The 22,825-nt window shown below is 35.2% G+C and overlaps 1 protein-coding gene and 1 long non-coding RNA gene across 5 annotated transcripts in view; one reads left to right on the plus strand and one right to left on the minus strand.

The window, feature by feature from the left end:
* The window catches only part of zfh2 (Zn finger homeodomain 2), a 113,643-nt gene that overhangs the window by 17,791 nt on the left and 73,027 nt on the right, over positions 1 to 22,825 (plus strand). For 3 of the 4 annotated variants that reach the window (XM_023162349.2, XM_023162351.2, XM_023162352.2), the window contains exons 2-3: positions 14,138 to 16,499; positions 19,246 to 22,262. In XM_023162349.2, the coding sequence (XP_023018117.2) occupies positions 14,171 to 16,499; positions 19,246 to 22,262 (5,346 nt within the window). In that variant the 5' untranslated portion in view covers positions 14,138 to 14,170. The remainder of the gene's footprint in view (positions 1 to 14,137; positions 16,500 to 19,245; positions 22,263 to 22,825) is intronic. The other variant, XM_023162350.2, reaches the window with a different exon arrangement.
* On the minus strand, positions 8,246 to 10,252 carry LOC141487078 (uncharacterized). The gene is made up of 3 exons (XR_012468189.1): positions 10,160 to 10,252; positions 8,992 to 9,656; positions 8,246 to 8,938 (listed from the first exon to the last, which is right to left on the minus strand). It is a non-coding gene; the product is annotated as an uncharacterized lncRNA (long non-coding RNA).

Raw genomic sequence — 22,825 nt, forward strand, 5'->3', positions numbered from 1 at the left:
TAGTATTTTGTTATTGGGAAAATTCATATAAAAATAACTGTCTTTCTGGAAATTATTCTTATTTGTCTTATTTACACTGCAGTTTAAATAAGTTAAGTATGTATTGAATGGGTAATCTTAACGTTGAAAATTTATTGAAAATGAACGTACAGTAACTATCAGCCATTCCAATTTAACGTTTACTAGATAATTTTCAAACCAGGAAAAGCAAATTTATAAGTCAAAAATAATAAATGTTGAACTTGAAGGACTTATGGCTATGAAGGCAATAAATAAAGTCTGCTGAGTAAACGTTAAAAAAAAAGTTGAATATCCAGTTTATACTTCAAAACCAACCAATTCAAATTAATTTCAGTTTTTCATATATAGCAAGTTACTTGCGACGAATATTCCAATCAGAAAACGTTACACAGGTGTCTGACGAATTAAATGAAATAAATCATCTTTTCATTATATTTTCTTTTCATGATTTATTGCTAATATATAATTGTTATTCAAACTATTTTTCTTGATTTCATTTGTTCTTTCATAGACTTCGAATCATATTAGAATAATATTAGACAATGGAAGTCGGAACTAGTAAAATTCACCATGAAACATTGTCAACCACTTTCAAAGAAACATATTCGCCAGAATACTATTATTTTCAAATCTAAGTGTAACGACACAATTGACATAAAACATAGAAAAACATCTTTCATATTTCTTCAACAAATTATTTATATTATGTGATTTCATACTATTTATTCTAAAACAAATTTGTGTAGTAGGTTTGTTTTTTCCAGCTGCTTTTGACGGACAAATCTTTACTCCATTCTACATAACAATCATTATTCTCGAACTACTTCTAATCATCTATCTAATAATGCCAACTTGTTAGCGAAACACGCAACGAGAGACAGTATCTGGTTTCTAATAGATTCATTTTAGGCCATAGGTTCCATTTCTACCTATGAAATCATTAGGTGTGAAACAATCACTACCACATTTCAACCCATAAATTCAATAACCCTTCTCTTATATCCTACTAAGTTTCACGAACAAAAAGAATTGTTGTATATGGGACGCTACTGCTCCCCAACCTTAAGTAGTTGAAGAAGTAATAGTTGTTGCCATACTGGAACAAAAATAGTTTAAGTTGCGATGTAGCGGTTCTCTTACATATCACTTTCTAATTAGACGGGTAATAAATAAGGTAGGAACAAATGTTTTACGGTTTAGTCAGTCTACAGTCACGAGAATAGATGAGGATTTTAAATTCTCTTATTCAATTAAGGAATTATCTGCACATGCATAATTACTTGTAATCGTTAAAATTCCTTTTTCATTGCATGCTATGTGAATTTTAACATGGAAATATTCTTATCATTTCTATTCGATAGTCGACGTTTCGCCATCATCTCAGATGGCATTATCAAGACGAGTTACTGCTTCGCTTCGAGAGGTGTAACACATCATATTCTACCATCCGTGAAAACCTACATTGTAATATATATATATATATATATATATATATATATATATATATATATATATATATATATATATATATATAGATTAGTACTTTTTGATCATTCCCATATTGATTTCAATTTAAGAGCCACCGGTATACAGCTGTTTCAGCCTATTGGGCATCGTCAGTACCGGGCAGGCGGTCCTCGATTGAAGATAAAATGAGAAAAACCAAGAAAGTACTTGATAAAAATAGCTGCGTAAACGCAAGCGAAACATAAGTGGAATATATATATATATATATATATATATATATATATATATATATATATATATATATATATACGAAGGTTATCGAGTGTCTTGATGTAGATAAAGGAGTTTTTTAATCGGACATAGCACTCAAGGAAGTGGCAAACCATAGACACGTGTTTCGGGCTTTTGGCCCATCATCAGTATGGTGCAGCCAAGTGTAAGGATGGGCAACACTTGGTTACCAGAAGAAATAAATACAAATGCACGGAGCCACCAGCAGGAGCCAGCCGCACATTTGTGGTTTCACCTAATAGATCTTGTGTTTACAAGAAAACTATCAAAATCACCACGGAGGCAGCTATAGCTACCTGCGTGACATCCGGGTCCAGGAAATAATATGAATACGAAGGTTATCGAGTGTCTTGATATAGATAAAGGAGTTTTTTAATCGGACATAGCACTCAAGGAAGTGGCAAACCATAGACACGTGTTTCGGGCTTTTGGCCCATCATCAGTATGGTGCAGCCAAGTGTAAGGATGGGCAACACTTGGTTACCAGAAGAAATAAGTACAAATGCATATATATATATATATATATATATATATATATATATATATATATATATATGAGTAAAAAGAGTCAAAGAAAGGAATACCTGAATCCAATGAGAACCTGCTCATCGATAGATCGAACACTAAACTCAAAACAGTACTATATAAGCTAATTTCTTTGTGGCCTGGATCAAGACAACATCTGACATTTGCTCAGGTGACTCCGTGGCAAGTATCAGAGCAAGCTCCGACAGGTCATCAGAAGTGTACAAATATTCTTGAGGTTCCGGTCTTACCCAGAAGGAACTGTATCAATTCAATGTGAAATCTTGAAAAATGGTGGATCTTTATAGCAGTTTGCATCCCAGCAAAAGACCCACATATAAACCGCGAAGATCACTCGACCCTCGCTTGCCTCAAGTCGAGTGAGGCTTTCAACACTTCTGTCTGTCGTAGTCGCGTGATGGGTGTAATGGTTTCTGACTATAGGTGCAGGGCTTGCCGCGATAGCCAGCGATCCAAATGCACTTGCTGTCAGCCTTTCCAACATATGCGCTCTCAGCCTTTTCCCATCGACATAACGCGGCCCTAAGAGTGCTAAATTACTACCTTATGCTTCAAAGGATATTGAATCATTGTGAGAATGAGAAGTGGAAAATTTATTGGAACTATTCATATCCCACTCAGGGTGATACAAGTCAATAAGCTTGATGTAGTCCCCCTCCACTATTACGACGATATTCGTCGTGGAATTTTCAGCTCCAGGTGATTTGGATATTGTCCAGAAAAAGGAAGAAAAATGGACAAAATATCGAGATATTCCCTTCAAGTTCTGTTGAAATATTTGTTTCAATTGTTGAAGTCCGTTTCTACTTTCGATTCTCAAGGTCATCCTGGTTTGCCGCAGCAAGGAAGAAATTTTGGCCAGACAAATGTAAGTAGGCTGTTATTCTTGATTCATTGCGTCTGCTTAGGGCACATGATTCCCTGACCCAATGATCACTTACTACAATGTGGGAAGTGGCCTTTGATTGATGATGCGAGCGTGCCCTCTGCAGATGGCTTCAACTTCGTAGACTAGGTTAGGATGGTTTTCAATAATAACATTTTAAAAAATTGGCAGTCTCAAGTATACTATTTTCTTCAATTTCGTAGGCTAGGTTTGACTATAGATCAGGCTTATTTTTGACAGGCTCAATGAGAGGAAATTGTTAAAAAAATGCAGTATTCATATTTAAATTTTTCGATATCCATCGTTTAAAATAGGTCTTTAAAGATTTTTGGATATATTGAAAAAATTCAGATATTGCATGGTGTAAAACTTAATTGTGTTCAGAATTACATTTTTACATTGACCTCTCTCAACAGAACCACTCGAAGTATAAAAGAAATTAATAACTTACCAAAAAATCGGAAAATGGGTAGTTACTTTCTCAATATTATGCATATTCAGTTTTTCTAATATAGTTAATTCAATTGAAAAATTACATCAGACTCTGAACTGTTACAGTAATTTGATTACTGGGCCTATTTAGAAGTGCTGTAACCGTATTCAAATACAAATGGAAATTCTTCTGCCCACCTGCCTAGACATAAATAAATCAACATTAATAAATCAAGTCAATAAAAAACAAAATCACTTGTAGAAAACAAGAATTGTCCGGTGTTGGTGTGAGCGTAGCTCAAGGCGTTCAGGTATAAAACAACTGAACTTCTGAAACACAATGGGATCGTCAGTGGGGCGAAAGTGTCATTCCTAGTATTCGTTAATTTATCATGAGTCATGACCCACAAATTCCATTTCAAAATGTTTGGAGGTAACAAACCTTGGTCGTCTTCGTTATTAACAGATTTACTATTGATGAATATGTAGAATCTTTTGTACCATTATTTAGACAGAAAACGAATTTTGATTGTTGATATAAAATAGAAAATACAGGATGCGCGAACGAAAAAACTAGATTCGTCATCAGGAACATAAAAATTAGTAGAACTCGTCGATTTTATATTGCACCGTTGAACTCTATTCCGGTATTCATGTATTTTAAATAAATTTTTGTACAGAATGTTGATATTCGAATACTTTTTTCTAAAATATTTACTCAGTTCTATAGCTCTGTTTTGTTATTATTTGGCCATTCTGAAAGTAGGCATGATGTATTGGCTCTACCCAATGGTGGTTGAATCCATGATAAAACATGCATCTAATGTCTACTGGCCAAAGATAAAACTAACGATCGCTATTAACTATACAGGATGTAGGCTTGCATGTCTGGGAATAACGGGAGCGATAAAAACTACACCAACCGCTGCATTGGAGACGCTCTTGAATCCTCATCCTTTACATTTTGTAATAATGGAGAAGATGAGATTGGACTGAAATATTCCCGGAGTGTCAAGAAAACGAATCCAACACAAACACTTTCCACACAGCTGAAATACAATCATATGTGAAAGTTCTGAATTTCAATATTTTCAATAATGATGTCAAGGATGGTCATTTGTGGTTGGGATACATCTCATAAATCATAATCTAGCAGACAATAGTTAAAGTTTTTCGAGTCGAAGTTATTTTCCTTCAAAAATCAATTTTTTAATCGTTCATCATGATCGTATAATAGTTGTTTGTTGTTATCATAGATATATACATTTTTGTCGTCAAAACTTTTTCAATATTTTTCAACCATTATCTTAATACGTTTGTTTTTATCTTGTTCAGAATATTTGATGAGTGTTCCACGGAAATATTCTTGAAACCTCACGTAATCATTATAACTAGTTCGTATACTTATAGACTCATTCCAGAAAAATCAAGGATAAACGAGGCTCCCTGAAGCGGTCCGTTGTGAAGCCAAACTTCGACATCGACTTCCAAACGAGATCTTTCATCTGTCTTTCACTGCAGCTTTCACTGCAAAGCAACTAAATATAATGTTCAAAGATTCAATACAACAAAGCGCTGTTTCAACCCGCTACATGTCTCATATTTGTTGCTGCAATCACGAATGTATAATGAATTTAAATATGGATATCAGAGTAGAGGCCAGTTTTTTTGAATATGATAAATAAGTCTCCCAGATCCAGAACAGGGTTGAAAAGTGACCGAAAAAAAACGTAGAAACATTCCACATACATTTTGAAACAAATCAAATTTTATTTAAACACCGTAAATGATGCACTACCACTCAATTCTATATACACATTTATAAAAAATAGTGAGTCATATTATAAGTACATGTTTTTCTTTTTATCAATCAAATAATGTGTTATTGATAATACTTCATTTCATTTTGAAGCCACAATTCATCTTCATTTCTTAATTATATGATGAAAACTCCCTAAAAATCCATGACAACTTGTGTCTAAATTCCTCCAGACACAAACCCGAATTCACACGTCTGAACGTTTCGTGTGAAGGCCTTATAATAGAATGTTAGATTCCCATCATAGAATGCAATGACCGGTGGGGCATGGAGAGATACGCGAATGGTCAGCTAACAGCAAAGGAGTTGTAACACCTAGTTCTCCTGGCCTCTAACGAAAATGAGAGCAGGCTTTCATATATTAACACTTGTTCACGAAAAGGATTTGAAGCTTCAATAACTTCTAATTATTGTGTGTAATATGTGAGCGCTTTCGATAGCAGGCTGTGCTACCATCTTCATGGCTCTACTCAAACTGCAATTTAATTAGAAGTTATTACAGCTTTAAATCCTTTTTGTGAACAACCATGTTATATTTCATTTAATATAATAAATTCCATAATATTCAATATGTTTTATATAGATCCAATTCATTATAGTCATTTACCATAGCCAAACTACAATTAAAATATATAACCTAGCATTCATAGTTTTTTTTTTCAATTCACTGTTAAAACTTTGGATGGTAAATAACATTATTTTAATTACCCCCGAGGATTTTTATTATGTGGTAATTATCAACCTTCGATTATCATATATAAGAATAATTTAATCTGTTTGAATTTCGTTTACGTTAGATAGTTTGTTATTCGTTGTAAACAAAATGAAACAGAATATTATACTTTATCAAAGGAAGGTCGGTCTGCCGAATATTATTTAGTGGAAAGTGTAACTCACAGGAAATATTCAATGCGGCATTCCATTCAGATGGGAAAACCTTGCTGAGTTATGCATGAAGTTCACATACATGCCTTGTATGAAGTTACTTTTTGTATTACCAAAACTCATAAACCTAAGCGTCTCTACCTTCTTCGTCATAATATGCCCGGCCTTTCATGTGAAATATTTTGCGGTATTTTCTGTAACCACAATATTCAAATTCACACTGGCTGAAGGTATTACATGTAAAAAGTTATTCATGTAAAAATGAATCATTTTCATTACTTTTTTATATAAAAGCCAGTAGTGTGATATTACTGGCCGCCGGAAGGGAGCTATCAACTTCAGTTCTCAAACGGAAAAGGGGATTTTCATGACATTTCGTATGAAAGGTATTTCAATTCTCTATACAATAAGTTTGCTTTTTTTCTAAATTTCAAAAAACGCATGCGGAGTTATTGATTTTTGAATTTGGGACTAGGAATTACGTAACCTCCCCACACTTTGTTAGATTTTTAAAAAGAAAAACTTTTATTGCAGCGAAAACTAAATTAGTGTCATCTTTTGCAATAGATAAGTGTCAATTTCAAGGGTTTAAAATGAAAATATATTATTTCAATCTCGTTATTATTCATCTCATACATAAATAATTATTTGAGCAGATGCTGTCTTCTTTGAAACCCCTGACAGTAAAACAGTGTATTTATGATATTTTGGAATGTTTTTGGGGTAATGCTAGCACAAGTTTCAGTAATTCTGTCTCGGAGTTCTAATATGGTCCCAAATAGCGTAACATAAATTTTTGATTCGATGTAGCTCTAAAAGAAAAATCGAAGTTGAGTCAAATCTGGTGAACGAGCAGGCCATTCCAACGGACCGCGCCTACCAATTCACATGACTGGGTGTGTTTGATCTAATCGATACTTTATAGGCGTAAAAAAAGTTGGGGCGCGCCATTCTGTTGGAAAACAACTGGATTTTTTAATTTATCTTGATTGTTGGCCACAATTTCTTGAATCCGTGGTGAATGACGTTTTGAAGAATTTACAAATATGAATCACCAGTCGGTTTTTTCTCTAGATATATGGGACCAAAAATATGATTTCTCAATATTTCTGCCCAGACATTTATTTTCTGAAGAGTTTGAATGTGAACTCCTCAAAGAATATGTGGGTTCATGTCTCACCAGTATTGAGAATTTGGGGGTTTACATTTGTCATTCAAATCAATAATAATTTTAATGCAGTTTCGACTTGCAATCAAACATTCGGACTTAACTCACAAAACTGCATTCTTTTGACAGAGTCGTCTTCATTTAATTCATCTTCAGTTGATAGGGAAAAAACTCATTTCTTCTGAGGAATATCTAGGCGATGGTCAAGTGGTTTTCACATTTGATTGACTGCATTGGTAGCCGTAATTTCAAAACGGAGTCTGATGTTTTAATTGGTAATGGAATCAGTTGACGTGAAGAGCGAGTTATTTCCAGGTGGAAATGTACTTATTAGTGTCGAATAGAAAAATTTTTATGTAAGTTAAACGTAATTTCATCAACTACACCTCACGATATGATCTTCACAAACTTTATTTTCAAAAAATATATCACGACCTGTGTCGCTATCACAGTAGCTTTTTCTACACTACGAAAAGCTACACCCAACCAAAAAGGTACGTATTATACATTAAAATGTTCATTGAAAGCATAAATTTATTTTTGCCTATTTGTCCAATGAACAGTTTTATGGTTACAGTAAACTCTTGTTCATAAATATCACCAAAGCGTTCATAAAAAAACCGTAAAACTAATTAATGAATTAAACTGTCTCATACAAGAACAACGCATTCAAGTAAAAAATTGTTTATTAATTTTACGAAAATAATTCATTTTCCTAATTGAACTGTAACTCAGCTTACAATACTATAAACTCATTTATTCTTCTGATGTATTTTATTAATTGAATTCACTGTTCAAATAAATATGTTTCTGAAAACAATAACGCAGCTTTCGGTAGTATAAACGGATTCATGTTATATTTTTGTATTCCATCAATTAGGTTTATGGTTAGTACGAAAAATTCAATATCATAGAATTGGGGCAATTTTTCTAATGAAAGCCAAAGTCCAAAAATACGTATTTTTCCAATGAATTTTTTTTCATACCAACTGAATACATGCTATTATTTTATTGAAAATATAAAGATTCTCAGAAACACAACCCACTGAAAAATGAAGAAGTAACATACAAAGAAAATCAGACTTTTTTTTCAAGTTGAAAGAAAGTGTATTTTCTACATGAAATGCAAGTACTTCAATGAAAAAAATAAATCTATAATACTGATGAAATACGGCAATATAGGTATATCATTTTGGAACACCGATATGTCGAATGTGAAGTAGACCTGGACCAACTGCATAAATGAACGACTGGATCGATTTTATGGAAGTTTTCAAAAAAGGTATGTGATTTTCAAATGAATTTCCAACGTATAAAAAGCTTCCTTATTCAGTGCTACCTTTCTTATTTTTTGTAGTCACTGTCAGGCTAGTTGGAAAGAGATATCCATAATTGCACGACAGTATTGTAAGATTTTTGCTATCTGAAATCAATACAGACTAGTTATTTAGTTCACAAAATTTCAAGGATCATTACTTTCAGTCATTTTCGTTGAATCAGCTAGAGTTTTCAGTAATCCTCGTAGTGTTTTGTATTTAATATGTTTTATTAAAAAACCCAAAATTCCTTCACGGTCTAATTCCCAACCGTCTATGTCCCATCTTTGTCGAAACAATATTGAAATTGTGGTAAATCTGAAAAATAAAGAAAAATCAGAAAAAATTAGGTACAAGGGACACAAATTTTAAACCAGACGATACCCTGATGGGTTTGTGTAGAATGGCTGTAGTCGTTTCGGATGCTTTGATTTGAGAAATACGGTATTTCACACACGCCTTCAAGCAGTTGTCAAATTCGTCTTCGCCAAAATTGTCATATTTCAAACAACGTACGCAATTATCCGCATGTACTACAGGTACTGTAATATGAATACTTCATTGAATACAAAATAATTTCAAAAATTACAGAAGTATTATCAGGAAAAGTGTATTTTATCGTTGCGTGTAATTGAATTCGAGTTATTTGTTATCTGTTCAAATTCTATACTCACCGCTTTTCCCTTAGGTAAATCAGCTTTGAAAAGATTTTAAATTGGAACATCTATAATAAAATTTTCCTTTTGTAGGGTATCTCCAGAAGCTCCAATAAATTATAGATATTGCCAGAATATTTAGTGAAATATATTTATTGAAAATAAAAACCTGGAAAAATACATAAAAAAATACGAATGCGGTTTGATTAATTTGATAATTTTTCTTTGTGCCCGGCTATATTAAGAGCATATGAATAAGGTAGCAAAGAATTTAGAAGTGGTCAGTTACTTTAATTAACTGATCCGTGTCCCGTATCAAAAACCTTAATATAACGAAAAGGGGCCTTCGAATAAAACGTTACCAAGACATCTCAAGAAAAATAGGTGAATAATACAGAGTCATTATTTATGAGTTATGATGTTCTACTGCTCGTCTATGCACATATCTAATCAAGTAGTAGTAAGTGATATTACTTAATTCTATCTATGCTATTAGGAAACACTTTTGGGATTGTATATATTTAGGTAATTACATAATCAACGAAGGTTTTCATTCCCTGAAGTTAATACGTACCTAAGGGTAGGTACTTGAGGTTAAGCACAATTGGAATATCAAGTAATTATTTTCCATCCTTGTTTTTTCCTAAGACTAATATAAATTATTAAACTTACCTTCGATTTCAACGTGTTTCACAATCATTACTTCAGATAGAGACGGCTGAGAATACAAAAAACAGCCCACGAAAGTCGAACTCAACAAGTCACCTCATGTATACAGTCTAACGTGTATGCATATTTTCTGGAGCCAATATCCGATTTCACACAAAACCCTTGCTTGTACTTCATGATATCGATAAATCAATATCATGCTTTCGATAAACATTTTCATGGTTTTCATGAACGCATCAATTCCTTCAGTAAACGCTGTTTATCATGTATTCATAAATAAATTTTCAATGGTTTTTTTTCATGAATTTGATTAATTTAATTTATGGTCATTATTACTATAAAAATTACTTTGCTGTTACCACTGAAAAAGTACATGATTACCATTAATAAATTTTGTTTTATTCTGAATATTTTCATATATACAATGAATCTCTGGGCATAAAAAATGTATTTATTATCTCAAACAATAGTGTTCATTTAATCGAGTAATTTTTTTCATGATAACACTTAACGATATTTCATTCAGATCATAATTGGTGAATGTTGATATGCACAACATAAATTAATGAAGTCTCATAAACCGTTTATGATGACCAAAAATATTTTTATTCTGATCTTGAATATCTATCCATTAACACAAGTTACTGATTTCATGAACGAACTTTTTTTGAGTGTACTGCTGTGATAGCGAAACATGTGATTATTTTTTGAAAATGAAGTTTGTGAAGATCAAATCGTAAGATGTAGTTCATGAAGTATCAATCTCGCTTGAATTGTTTGAAATAATTCTTGATTCAGAATTCTCAGTATTTCACCTTAATAGTGCATCCTATTTCATGGACATGCATAAGGTCTGCAAAGCAGGAATATCTTAATCACTCTAGATTATATTCTTTTGGAAAAATCATTTTGGGAAGTTCATTCCGTAAGGACTTCTTTCTCCAAATGAAAATGTAGATGACTGAAACGTTTTAATCATTCCAAAACTAACTTCGTTAGCGAAACGCGCGTCTTCAAACACTATGGTGTGGGATAAGAATTTCAATAGAATTATTTTACACCAGAGCTTCCGATCTACCCATGGATTTTTATGATATCATATCAAATGAAAACATCATCCAACCATTTTGAATCTTTCTGTTCTGAAAATGTAATGAATTCAATTTCGAACATCCATGGTTGAGAAAAGTATACATCTCACTGAAATTGTAAAAAAATTAAAATGGCCTACTTATCATCATGATTAGACCATGGTGTGGGAATTTATAATTACAAGTACGGCATTAACTCAAAGAGAATTGGTATCTTCGAGCAGAGGCGTGCGCGAAAGCAATAATATTTGTATCACTAATTATTGTTAAATCTCAATTTGATATGTTGAAGCTGAGGTTGTTTTTCATATAATGTTATATTGGATTGATATCATGCTACACTCAACATTTCACAACCAACCGTTGAGGTCGATAATTTTTATAAACTGTAATGTGAAGTAGTGTGAAGTTCTAGTCTATCTGATGATGCTACTATATAGTTATGGAAGAGTCTCTGTTGTGAAAGTTTATGATTATTATCATCAATACTGATACTATGTCTTAGGAACATTGGCTATGCTCATAATAATAAATTGTCTGAACAAGTGACCTGAACTCCGTTACCGGGTTGAAATATGTTTAATAAAAACCCATAAAAAAGTCGAACAGACCATTTTACTACTGATACTACATAGGGATGGGTAATGCTGGGAGCCTTCTTTAGTAACATCAAAATTATCGGCTTATTCCAGACACATAAACATCTCGGTTAGTGCTACATTTAAAATTGCATTATGGAAATTAACATTTTTTGGTTCTAACAAACTCACCTCTTCTACCCTCTTGATTTCAATTAATATTCCACTTCTGGGTTACCTGTAATATCGCATTATCAAAATAGAATCGATAATTGAAAATATGTGAACACGTATAATCCCATTTGAATTGATAAAACCTCTTTTGTGTTGATTCCGTCTGACAACATAAATCCAACTAGTGACATCATATTTCAGCAAGGTCAAGTTTTTCATAATAGCTGACAGTCCATTCAAAGTAGGGAATTTATACGCACGCCTATGGTTCGAAAAATGACTTGTTCGCCTTGTTGGCGGCGCTCTACCCTTACTTATAATCAAAATTACACATAATTATTGAATTTTTTCGACGAAATCTACCAAATTAGTACTTTGGGCATTTGAAAAGATTCATTTTTTATCATGGGTCGTTCTGGTAAAGATGAATTTAATAGGTTCCTGCGTATTTTTTATCGGCCCTATATAATTTTTTTAATCATCTTCGAGGTTCTTGGACTAATCGATATCCCGTGGTAATTATCGCCATAATTTTGTTTTTCTACGGACTGGAGGACAACAGAAACTGTTTCGTGTCTCATCCACCCACGGTACACATTTATATCTGTTGAAAAATATGTTTTTCTGTCAACTAACTGTCGTCCCCCTATGAACACAAAAGTCGAAACTTGTGCGAGCTAAGGACCAACGAGGTTTTACCTTTTAAAATGTGATTCCTAGCACGGGTATATGTCGTAGAATATCAGAATAATGAGTGAACAATAGTTTTCAAGTGAATAATAGTAGATGAATATTTTCAATTTTTCTGTCCTCTCTTCATCAGTTTATCCAGACAATGGTGTGTGCGGTTTCTGTATGTATGATATGAAAATGAACGAATATAACGTAGAAAGTAGAATGTTATCTTCGTGTGAAGTTAAATATACTCAAAATCTCACAACTGCATATATAATCTTGTTATTGAATTGAATATTCAGATATATATTATTTGCAAACGTTCACAGTCGATAATATTTTTCTAATATCTGGAATAATATTTTATCTGCTTTCTTTGACTTCGATCAAACATAATTACACCAATAAATCTTAATTATTTTAACAAAACTGAATGGATGGTAAATGCTTCAGAATTCCTTTGTCTGCAGCAATGGGATACATTAAGTATTCCGTTTTTAGAGAGAACAACAATCTATATAATTGATATCTCGAGGCGGTGCAATCAAGATCGATCTAGTGGTTAAATATTCAAGCTGGTGCCGTATCACACGAGCTCTTTTCCCGAACAATATTGGCATCTGAATATTAAAATCAAAATTATATTGTATGCACGCAAATGATGTAGAATTAGGCCCAGTTTACAGTATAACATCTCACAGATTGCAAATCTATTTAGCCTACAGCTCAAATCAAACGATAACTATCGATAATTTGCTGAATTATCCTTTTTCCAAGCAGTTCCTTTATTTATTGTGGGTGATTATTAGAACATCATGTGGCTGTAAATTTGAATTGTTATTCATGACCACCACTTTATGAGAGAGTAAATTTTAGTGCTCGTAGGAGTATGAGTTCAAATTTTGTTCAAATCGAATAGCTTGGAATCGTACTCCTAAAGGTAAGATCCCGTTAACACTTAGCAAGCACCAGTTTTCACTTCTGAGGTTTGTCTTTCGTTAGAAAGCGACAGCTGATTGATGATAAAACAGAGTTCAACAGATTCAATACGAATTGATTACAATTGTGATGTAAAAATTATTTTGAGATAACTTGTATTCAACTACTTCATCACACACTATCAATGTGTTCATATCAAGAAATGAAATTAACTTCATCGCCAAACAAAATGATTCGCGAAATTAAAAACTTCAATGCTTCACAAAGAATGTTAAATCAGTCAATGACATGTATCCTTTTGAATTTCGAGAGGAGATACAGTGTCAAATGATTATAAGAAGCTCAATTTTACATTCCCAGTCCGACTCGAGATGAACCAATTTGAATGCTTTTATCTGTAAATTTTTGAAAGTATTGAAAAAATTACCAATATTTACTGATTCATGAAAGAATATTACGAACGTCAACATGTTATTCAGTATCCAAATAGTTTGCGTGTATATATAATGCCTATTTTATTTCAGGACACCATCCTGGCGAACATGTGATGCGCCGCGATGCCCACTCTGTCCGCGGCGCCTGAGCAGAGTTTCGGCTGCCGCACTGACCGGCAGGATAGTCATCCCGAAGCCATGAGCCCAGAGCAGGAGGCAAGTCCACCACCTGCCGCCCCGGGCGCCTCTCCACCTCCACCGCCTCCGACGGACCTGTCTTCACCTGTCATGTCACAGCAGGAGAATACTTCGGACGTGGAACAATTTGCTGGCAAGATTGTCTACAATCCTGATGGTTCTGCTTATATTATTGAAGATTCAGAGAGTGACAATGAGGTTCAAGGACCAAATAACTCTCTTCCAGAAATCGTACCACCACTTCAAGCAGTCTATGTTTCAAGGCTACTCAGGCAGCCTGCCAGGCCAACTGAACTCCCAGCTGTTCACAGTTATCGAGTGGTGGCACTCAGAGATGCTAGACCTCCCAGGCCTGCTTCCGTACCAGTTAAACCCATCCTCATGTGTTTTGTCTGCAAGTTGAGTTTTGGTTTTGCACGATCTTTCGCAAATCACGCACAATCTGAACACGGTGTAACACTGAAAGATAATGAGAGAGATGTATTGGCGGCGGACTGTTCTGCAATACTGCAGTGTGTAGGTGCCGACAAGAGGCCCATGGTGTCATTGTTGGAACCACTTAGTTCGTTGACTCACGAAAATAACTCAAATCAAATTGTTCCTGTTAATTCTGTACAAAATCGCAACGAAGGACCTTCTCCCTTAACTGATACACCATTATGTTCCTCTTCACGAAATACTCCCGGAAAATCACCTTCGCCACCTTTTGTAACGCCTCCTGCCTTCATGACCGGTACTACGATAGGTGTATGCCCCGATCACTTGCAGGGTAGGCCGTCTGGAGTTGAGTGTGCTAGATGTGAGATGATTCTGTCATCTGGTAGACTTGGTCCTGCAGGTTTAGCTAATGTGCATAGTAGGAATTCATGTAAAACGCTTAAATGTCCAAAATGCAATTGGCATTATAAATATCAAGAAACGCTGGAAATTCATATGAAAGAGAAGCATCCTGAAGCCGAAACTAGTTGTATTTACTGTATAGCAGGCCAACCCCACCCACGATTAGCTAGAGGAGAGACTTACACCTGTGGATACAAACCTTATCGTTGCGAAGTTTGCAATTATTCAACGACAACGAAAGGTAATCTCAGTATACACATGCAATCCGATAAACATCTGAACAATATGCAAGAACTCCAAAATGGAGGAGCTCCAAACCAAGAACCACGTCAGGCTTCCCCAAAAGCACCACCATTACACCACTCACCAGTGAGCAGCGGACATAAACCTAAACCCAGTTTCAGATGCGATGTTTGCAACTACGAAACTAATGTTGCGAGAAATCTACGAATCCACATGACATCTGAGAAACACACTCATAATATGCTTGTTTTGCAACAGAATGTCAAACATATGCAGACATTATCGGTTCTACACCACCAACATCCTCAACAGCATATGGATAGTATATATGGAATGTATCCTGGGTTGGGAGAGAAACCTGAAGCGGCTCTTGCAGATATGGCATACAACCAAGCTCTCCTAATACAAATGATGACTGGTGGTCAATTACCTGGTCATGGTGGTCCAGCGGACATGTCGGCTCATTCTGACCTTGGCCTGAACCCCGAAACAATGGAACCTCCACCTGAACCAGCTGATCCTGATCCTGAAAAAACGTATCAATGCTGCGTTTGTAATATTTTTCATACGGATAGTCTAGAAGAGCTCGGAAGACATTTAGCACTTGACCGTACACGACTAAGAGAACAAGAAATTCTCGCCGTCGTGGCTGGTCATTATGTATGTAAACTGTGCACCTACAAGACAAATCTTAAAGCAAACTTCCAACTTCATTGTAAGACTGATAAGCATCTTCAGAGACTGCAACACGTTAATCATGTCAAAGAAGGTGGGCCACGAAACGAGTGGAAACTAAAGTACGCTTCTGCTCCAGGTGGTGTTCAAATTCGTTGCAACGCTTGTGATTATTATACGAATTCGGCACATAAATTGCAACTGCATGCAGCTGCGGGTCGTCATGATGCAGGAGTTGCTTTAATGAAACATCTTCAAGAAAGATGCTCTACTATAAGTCAACACCAAACTAAAATGTTTCACTGTTCATTGTGTGGTTTTTCTTCTACGAATAGACTACCTCTTCTACAGCATGTGAGATCTCTGAAACATCTCCACATGGAACAGTTACATCTATTGCAGAGGCGAGCAGAAGGCAAAGAAAATAGTCCAGAAATGGGAGAAGTTTTTCACGTTGTTCCGGGTCCAATGGATCAGCAACCGCAACAAACACCTGGTAAGTATTTTGATCAATTATTGACATGTTTACAAAATACTGTCTCTCAGGTCACAAAATGTTCCATAATGTCGATTAACTCAATATTCACTGCGAGAAATTCAAAACTTTATATTTCTCTATTTTGAATTCCTTTCATCAAAGTTTTGAAGTCCGCCTTTAATTTAATGATGAGATATAATGGCTGGCGAAAACCACAATAGTTATCGTTCCAACACAAAGTTTTCTTGGTAGGTTTGAGAATTGATGATGTAATCAGTATTTATGTATGATCATATTTGCAATCCAAAATTTTTAAATTCACAATCTTCCATCCTACTGAAGCACCAAAACGTCTCAAGAGTCGTCCAATAATCATGTAATCTTTCTAGCAACGTTTTAACCCCATTCCCCCAGGTGATAAGTAGTGAAGTTATAGACTACTTCCTCCACCTACCCAAAATCTCGTGTATTTTTTGGTACAAAATAGGTTACTTACAAATCTTCGGAAAAGTATATTTCAATGCAAATATAAACTGATATAGTTCAAGAAAATCACGCGCAGTTTTCGGCTCCAATATAATAGACTTACTAGTAACTGACAAGCCGATCAGTTTTCGCGACGGGTGTGGAAATGGTAGCCTGACATTGATGAGTCGAAGTCATGTTTAGCTTTTTCGTTTAGAAAACTCAAATACACGTGTCATCCCTTTCTCTCTCTCTCTATCTTGTAATATTTCGTGATATTTTCCGAGCCCCTCACACATATTTCGATCCCCACGTGATTATAGGACGATCTCTCAACCTTGACCCTTATCCATTTTAATAATCAACTCAAATATCCTAATTCCATTTATTACCAAAGAAAACTTATCTGCATAGTATTCTGAGGACGACTAATGCTTTAATTCACGTTCACTGTTTCTGCCTAGATCATCTTTTCACTTCGATTGTTGTAAACTAATAGGTACCTTATATTTTGTATAATTTCACTGTTCGACCAAGCGGCATTACCTATTGATTTGAAATAGACTTTTTTTTAAACCGTGTACATGAAATTTATATTCATCAATGAAACAAATGGATTGATTTTTCTTCATATATTTGAACTTCATACTTCATACTTGTTTTATAATAGTAAAAGTTAGTTTATCATAGAATGAAAATATATTTATGTATCACATTTTTAGTCGTTTCTTAGTTCTCAGATCTTCATTTTTCAATTATTTTTTCGATCATTTGAGATTTTTTTTACAACTTCCCCAGTTTTTTTGGTTTCATATCATGTATTGTACAATTCTTCATCACCCTCATCATTTCATTCATTCCCATCAATTCTTTGTATTACAAATTTGATCTATTTATTTGCAAATAGTATCTTATCTTCTCATAGTTTATCCTTTTCCTCAGTTTCGCGATGAAGTGGGATATTTTTGTTCTTCAACTGAAACAAACCAAATGTGAATAATCTCATATACACACTTGAATTTTCTTTCCAGTAAGTAAACAGTAGATAACATTATAAGAAAGAGCAGAATCCGAGCTCGTAAGCCATGGTCGAATGAAACTTGTACCAAAAGTTTCGTCTCTCACTGCAGTACTCTCTACTGGTATATGCGTTGACTGCGAGGGCGAAGGTAGTAAATCGATGTCTTAACAATGACTGACTTCGAGAGTAACATTTCGAATTATCCGAGATGCGTCCTCGCAGTCAACGTTTATACTACTGGAGATGTCTACCGCACTGGGAGACGAAACATTCGGTACTACGAGTTCCATTCGACCACGGTCTGGCTCTCATTTTGTTCTATCTAATCGTGCTAATTATGATCTATTCAAAGAGACTTCGAAGCATGGCAGTTTCCCACATTTATTCAAAAATATGAGGAAGTAGGAATCCAAAACATTTTTTTCACGAAAAATAAAGCAGTTTCAAAAATTGTGAGCTGATAAAAAACCCTGCTTCATTTCAACTAATTAGCAATAACACTGAATTTCGTAGCATTTTCAATCTTTGATACTGATACTACTTGATACTGTTTAAGTTGATAAAAAATTCAAGTATGTGTAAGTATGTATTCCTATGAAGTGAACTCATTCGTTATGCTCATTCATAAATCATTTATCGAAATCAAAACCATTCCAGTGATGCATTTTGTGAGATATTGAAATATCTTCGTATAAAAGATTTACTGGAGCAGTTTTTGTACCTGTTTATGTAATTTAAATCCATTCTGTTGATTACCGAATAGATCTGCCAGCAGATGTGTATCTGAATCAGATATTTCAAAATAGAAACTAGGTGTTATTCGACAGCAGTAAACGTTTCAGTTGCATCTTATTCTTTGTTCTATTAGACAATAGGTACTTTAAATTATTACTTCAAAACAGTATTCACAATATATACCTATTGTGTGAATTTCACGTAAATAATAATTATCATTATTTGGATGTTCGTGATATGTTCTGACACCCCTGGCATAGCTGCAAGTGTCCTAACATATGTTCGGAAAATAATTGCAGGGATTTTATCGAAAATATTTAGACTGTGTAATTAGTAATATTTTTTATGAAATGAAAGCCTGCCGGAAAGGCGTGGTTTTTCGCCTGAGGCTCTGGAATACAAAAGCTGCGACCAAACAATTGTTCTTATTGTCGCAAAGGCCCGGTGTTTTAAACACTAAACATACCCCGGTAATCCCTTTCATTATTGTAACAATATCCTTCTGAATTTCACCTCTGAAACCATTCTTTTATTCTTCAACAGAGCGAAGAGATAGCATCAACTCCGAACTCAGTCAAATCGAGGCAAATAGAGATAATATCAAATCTGAGCCTCGAGAAGAAGGCGAAGAAAACAATATCAATGAAAGTGGAGCTCCGCAACATGTATGTCCCTTTTGCGACTATAGTAGCGATTCAGAAATGAGAATTCAAGCACACATTCTTGCACAGCACGGTACAAATAACACTCCTATGTCTGACAATACATTCAACTGCCCTCTGTGTCAGGATGCTTTCAAAGACCGATCTAATTTGGAACGCCATGTCATGCAAATTCATTCCGTTAATAGTGAAGGCCTTCAAAGGTTACTTATGCTTGTAGATCAAAGTCATTGGCTTAATCAGGGTTCCAGGACTTCAACACCTAATAATTCCATTAATCAAATACAAGCATCACCAAATCAAATGATTTCACCGACTTCTGTGTCTTCCAAAGAATCCAGTAAGTTTGAAAAAAATGACGTGAGTCATGTTGACGCTGAACCTGATTTAATGTCCCCCGTTAGCGATGATAATACAGAGTTCGAGTCGGAACGCTGCGGTACATGCTTCAGAAGTTTTCGTAATATTGACGAGCTATGTTATCACCAAACTGAAACTGGCCATTTGGAAATTAAACAAACACCTAGCGGCCCTGGATATGCTTGTTGGAAAAAAGGATGTAATCAGTTTTTCCCGACAGCTCATACACTACAAATGCATTTTAAAGAAATTCACGCGAAAAATTCTGTAGCGAATATGTCTGTTTCGGAAAAACATGTTTACAAATACAGATGTAATCAGTGCTCTCTAGCTTTCAAAACACTAGAAAAGTTACAATTACATTCACAATATCATATGATTCGAGATGCTACAAAATGTATTTTATGTGGTCGAAGCTTCAGATCACTCGTAGCTCTTCACAAACACGTTGAAAGTGTTCATTCAGAATTAACAGACGAAGAACTCATCGCCTATAAACAAAGTTTGATGAACAATCCCCTATTATTGGCAGGACTGCAAGGACAAGTGCTCGACAGTTCAACAAATGATATTCTTAAAAAAGAGTCTTTGCGCAGTGAAGATGAGTCTGGTGAATGTGAGGATAGTAAAGAATTGAACACCAGTCAAGAAGATGTAAATCAAAATGACGGCGACAATTCTGATGATAGTATAATTTACAAAGACCAACAATTTCTAGAAGATTACTTAAACAGTCAAGCCATTGCCGAGGATAGTTACAATGATCCGAATAGAAAATATAAATGTCACCGGTGTAAAGTAGCCTTCACAAGACAAAGCTATTTGACCGCTCACAATAAAACCCTTTTACATAGAAAAGGTGAGAAATTAAGCTACCCAATGGAGAAATACTTGGACCCTAATAGGCCCTACAAATGCGATGTGTGCAAAGAAAGTTTTACGCAAAAAAACATATTACTTGTACATTACAATTCAGTCAGTCATTTGCATAAATTGAAAAGAGCCATGCAGGAACAACAGAATAATAATAACAATCCGCCAGTTTCGCCAATTTCCGGTAGCAACCAATCTCAAAATTTGACATTAACTCCAAAAAGTACATCGTCTGAAGAAGATGAAAAAAAGAAATATCGGTGCAATATTTGTAAAGTAGCGTATACACAAGGCAGCACTCTTGACATTCACATGAGAAGTGTATTACATCAAACGAGAGCGAGTAAATTACAAGACTTGGCGATGACCGGTCAAATCGACTTGACCAAACCCCTTATCGAACAGCCCGAAATTATAGCCATGCAGTCTCCCAAACAAACTAGTCCAGCGCCAGGTAGTGGGGACAAACAACCCTCTCCCACCCCGCCATCACCTGGCCTCTCAGGTAGTCAAGGGATGATGAACTGCCCTAAGTGCGGTGCATTATTCGGTTCGCAAGATCAGTTGAGCGCCCATCAGCAGTTGTACTGCATGTATACGTCGCCTATGGCGATCTTTCAAGGATCTCAAGAGCCAGATAAAAGTCCACCTCCCGGTGATTCTCAAGATGGAGCTTTCAGATTAAATGTTCCAAAAAAAACTGGTTCGCATATGTACAAACACTTATTAGAGAGTTTTGGATTTGATTTAGTGATGCAATATAATGAAAGTCACCAGAGACGACAAAGACAACTGCGCGAGGCTGAAGAAAAATCCGTCAGTGAGGCCCAAAGTCCACCATCTTCAATCCATTTATGTCCAGAAGAGTCAGTCAATGATGCGGCAGCCACCACCGATGGAACAGAATCCAAGGCCGAGGAGGATGTTGAACCCAACCTACCAGAAGTAAGTAAATCTACGTGCCAACATTGCAATAAAGAGTTCTCTAGTGTGTGGGTGTTAAAATCTCACTGTGAAGAAGTTCATAAAGATTTAGTGCCGCTTGAATTCTTAGAAAAATATGCTCAACAGTTCAAAAACGAATACGAAAAGAAAACGGTGGTGGTAACCGCAGCAACCTCATCAACTCTCAACACAGTGCCGACAGTTTCCAGTTCCGGAGAAACCACTTCAACCATGGCGGCAGCGATCACATCCAGTCCAATAGAAAACGTCGTCACCCCTGAGAAGGAAGATGAATCCAAGGATGCTTTGCATGCCAAGCTGAATCTCCAAAATCCACCTGAAGCCGTTTCCACTGCTCCTTCAACCCCAACGTCATCAACAACTCCAGCCAGTAGTACAGAGTCACTTCCAGCAAATATACAAGCAATGATAGCCCAAAGTATGGCCCAAAATCCTATGGCCCTTGCCCAACAAATGTCAGAAATGCAAGCTGCTTTGAATGTTATGCAATTACAACAGTTGAATTTCAACCCAATGATGCAGATGATGGGTATGGGATTGCCGTTAGGACTAAACGCTTTAGCAGCGATGAATTTGCAACCACCACTTGTACCATTAATGATGCCGCCTCCACCGTATGATCCTATCTCACAATTTGGGCCACAGGATCAGCAGGCCATGCTCGCGAAACAGCAGCAAGCTATGATGCAGCAACAAGCGGTAAGTCTATATTCTCTTTCATTTTATATACAGAATGTTTCCCTGAGTATTTTGATATACGATTTTTGTATAACATGCTTATTGATATGTCAGCCACATAAAATAAATATTAGCCTTGTTTTCAACTGACTTCACTCGAATTGCAATTGCAATATTAGTGACAATTACTCATAAAATTAATGATGCATCGCAGACACAGTTGACAGAAAAATGTGTATATTTTTGGGGAACACCATATATTCAAACAGTTATTGGAATAAATTATATCTGAAAATGCATTCCTTAAAATCTGACAAAATACTTGTGGATCAATCTGTATATAAAATACTGGTTCTCCTTTTTCTTGATTCACTGTACGCCATTAATGATGAAATATCAATTATAAAGTAGGGACAATTCATATTCTATACAAATTTTATTTCCTTCTCAATACAATTTGAAAATAATTTGAATGAATTATCTATTCTGCTTCTAGATTGAGATATTTCAATATTTTTTAAATCGCGAATTTTTCAAGGTTAAAGTTCACTATTACTGACTTATTTCGGAATATATTTAAACTA

The sequence above is a fragment of the Leptinotarsa decemlineata genome, unplaced genomic scaffold (assembly GCF_025532065.1).
Source record: "Leptinotarsa decemlineata unplaced genomic scaffold, Ldec_3_MD MMD2_tig00078360_RagTag_RagTag, whole genome shotgun sequence".
NCBI classification, from domain to species: domain Eukaryota; kingdom Metazoa; phylum Arthropoda; class Insecta; order Coleoptera; family Chrysomelidae; genus Leptinotarsa; species Leptinotarsa decemlineata.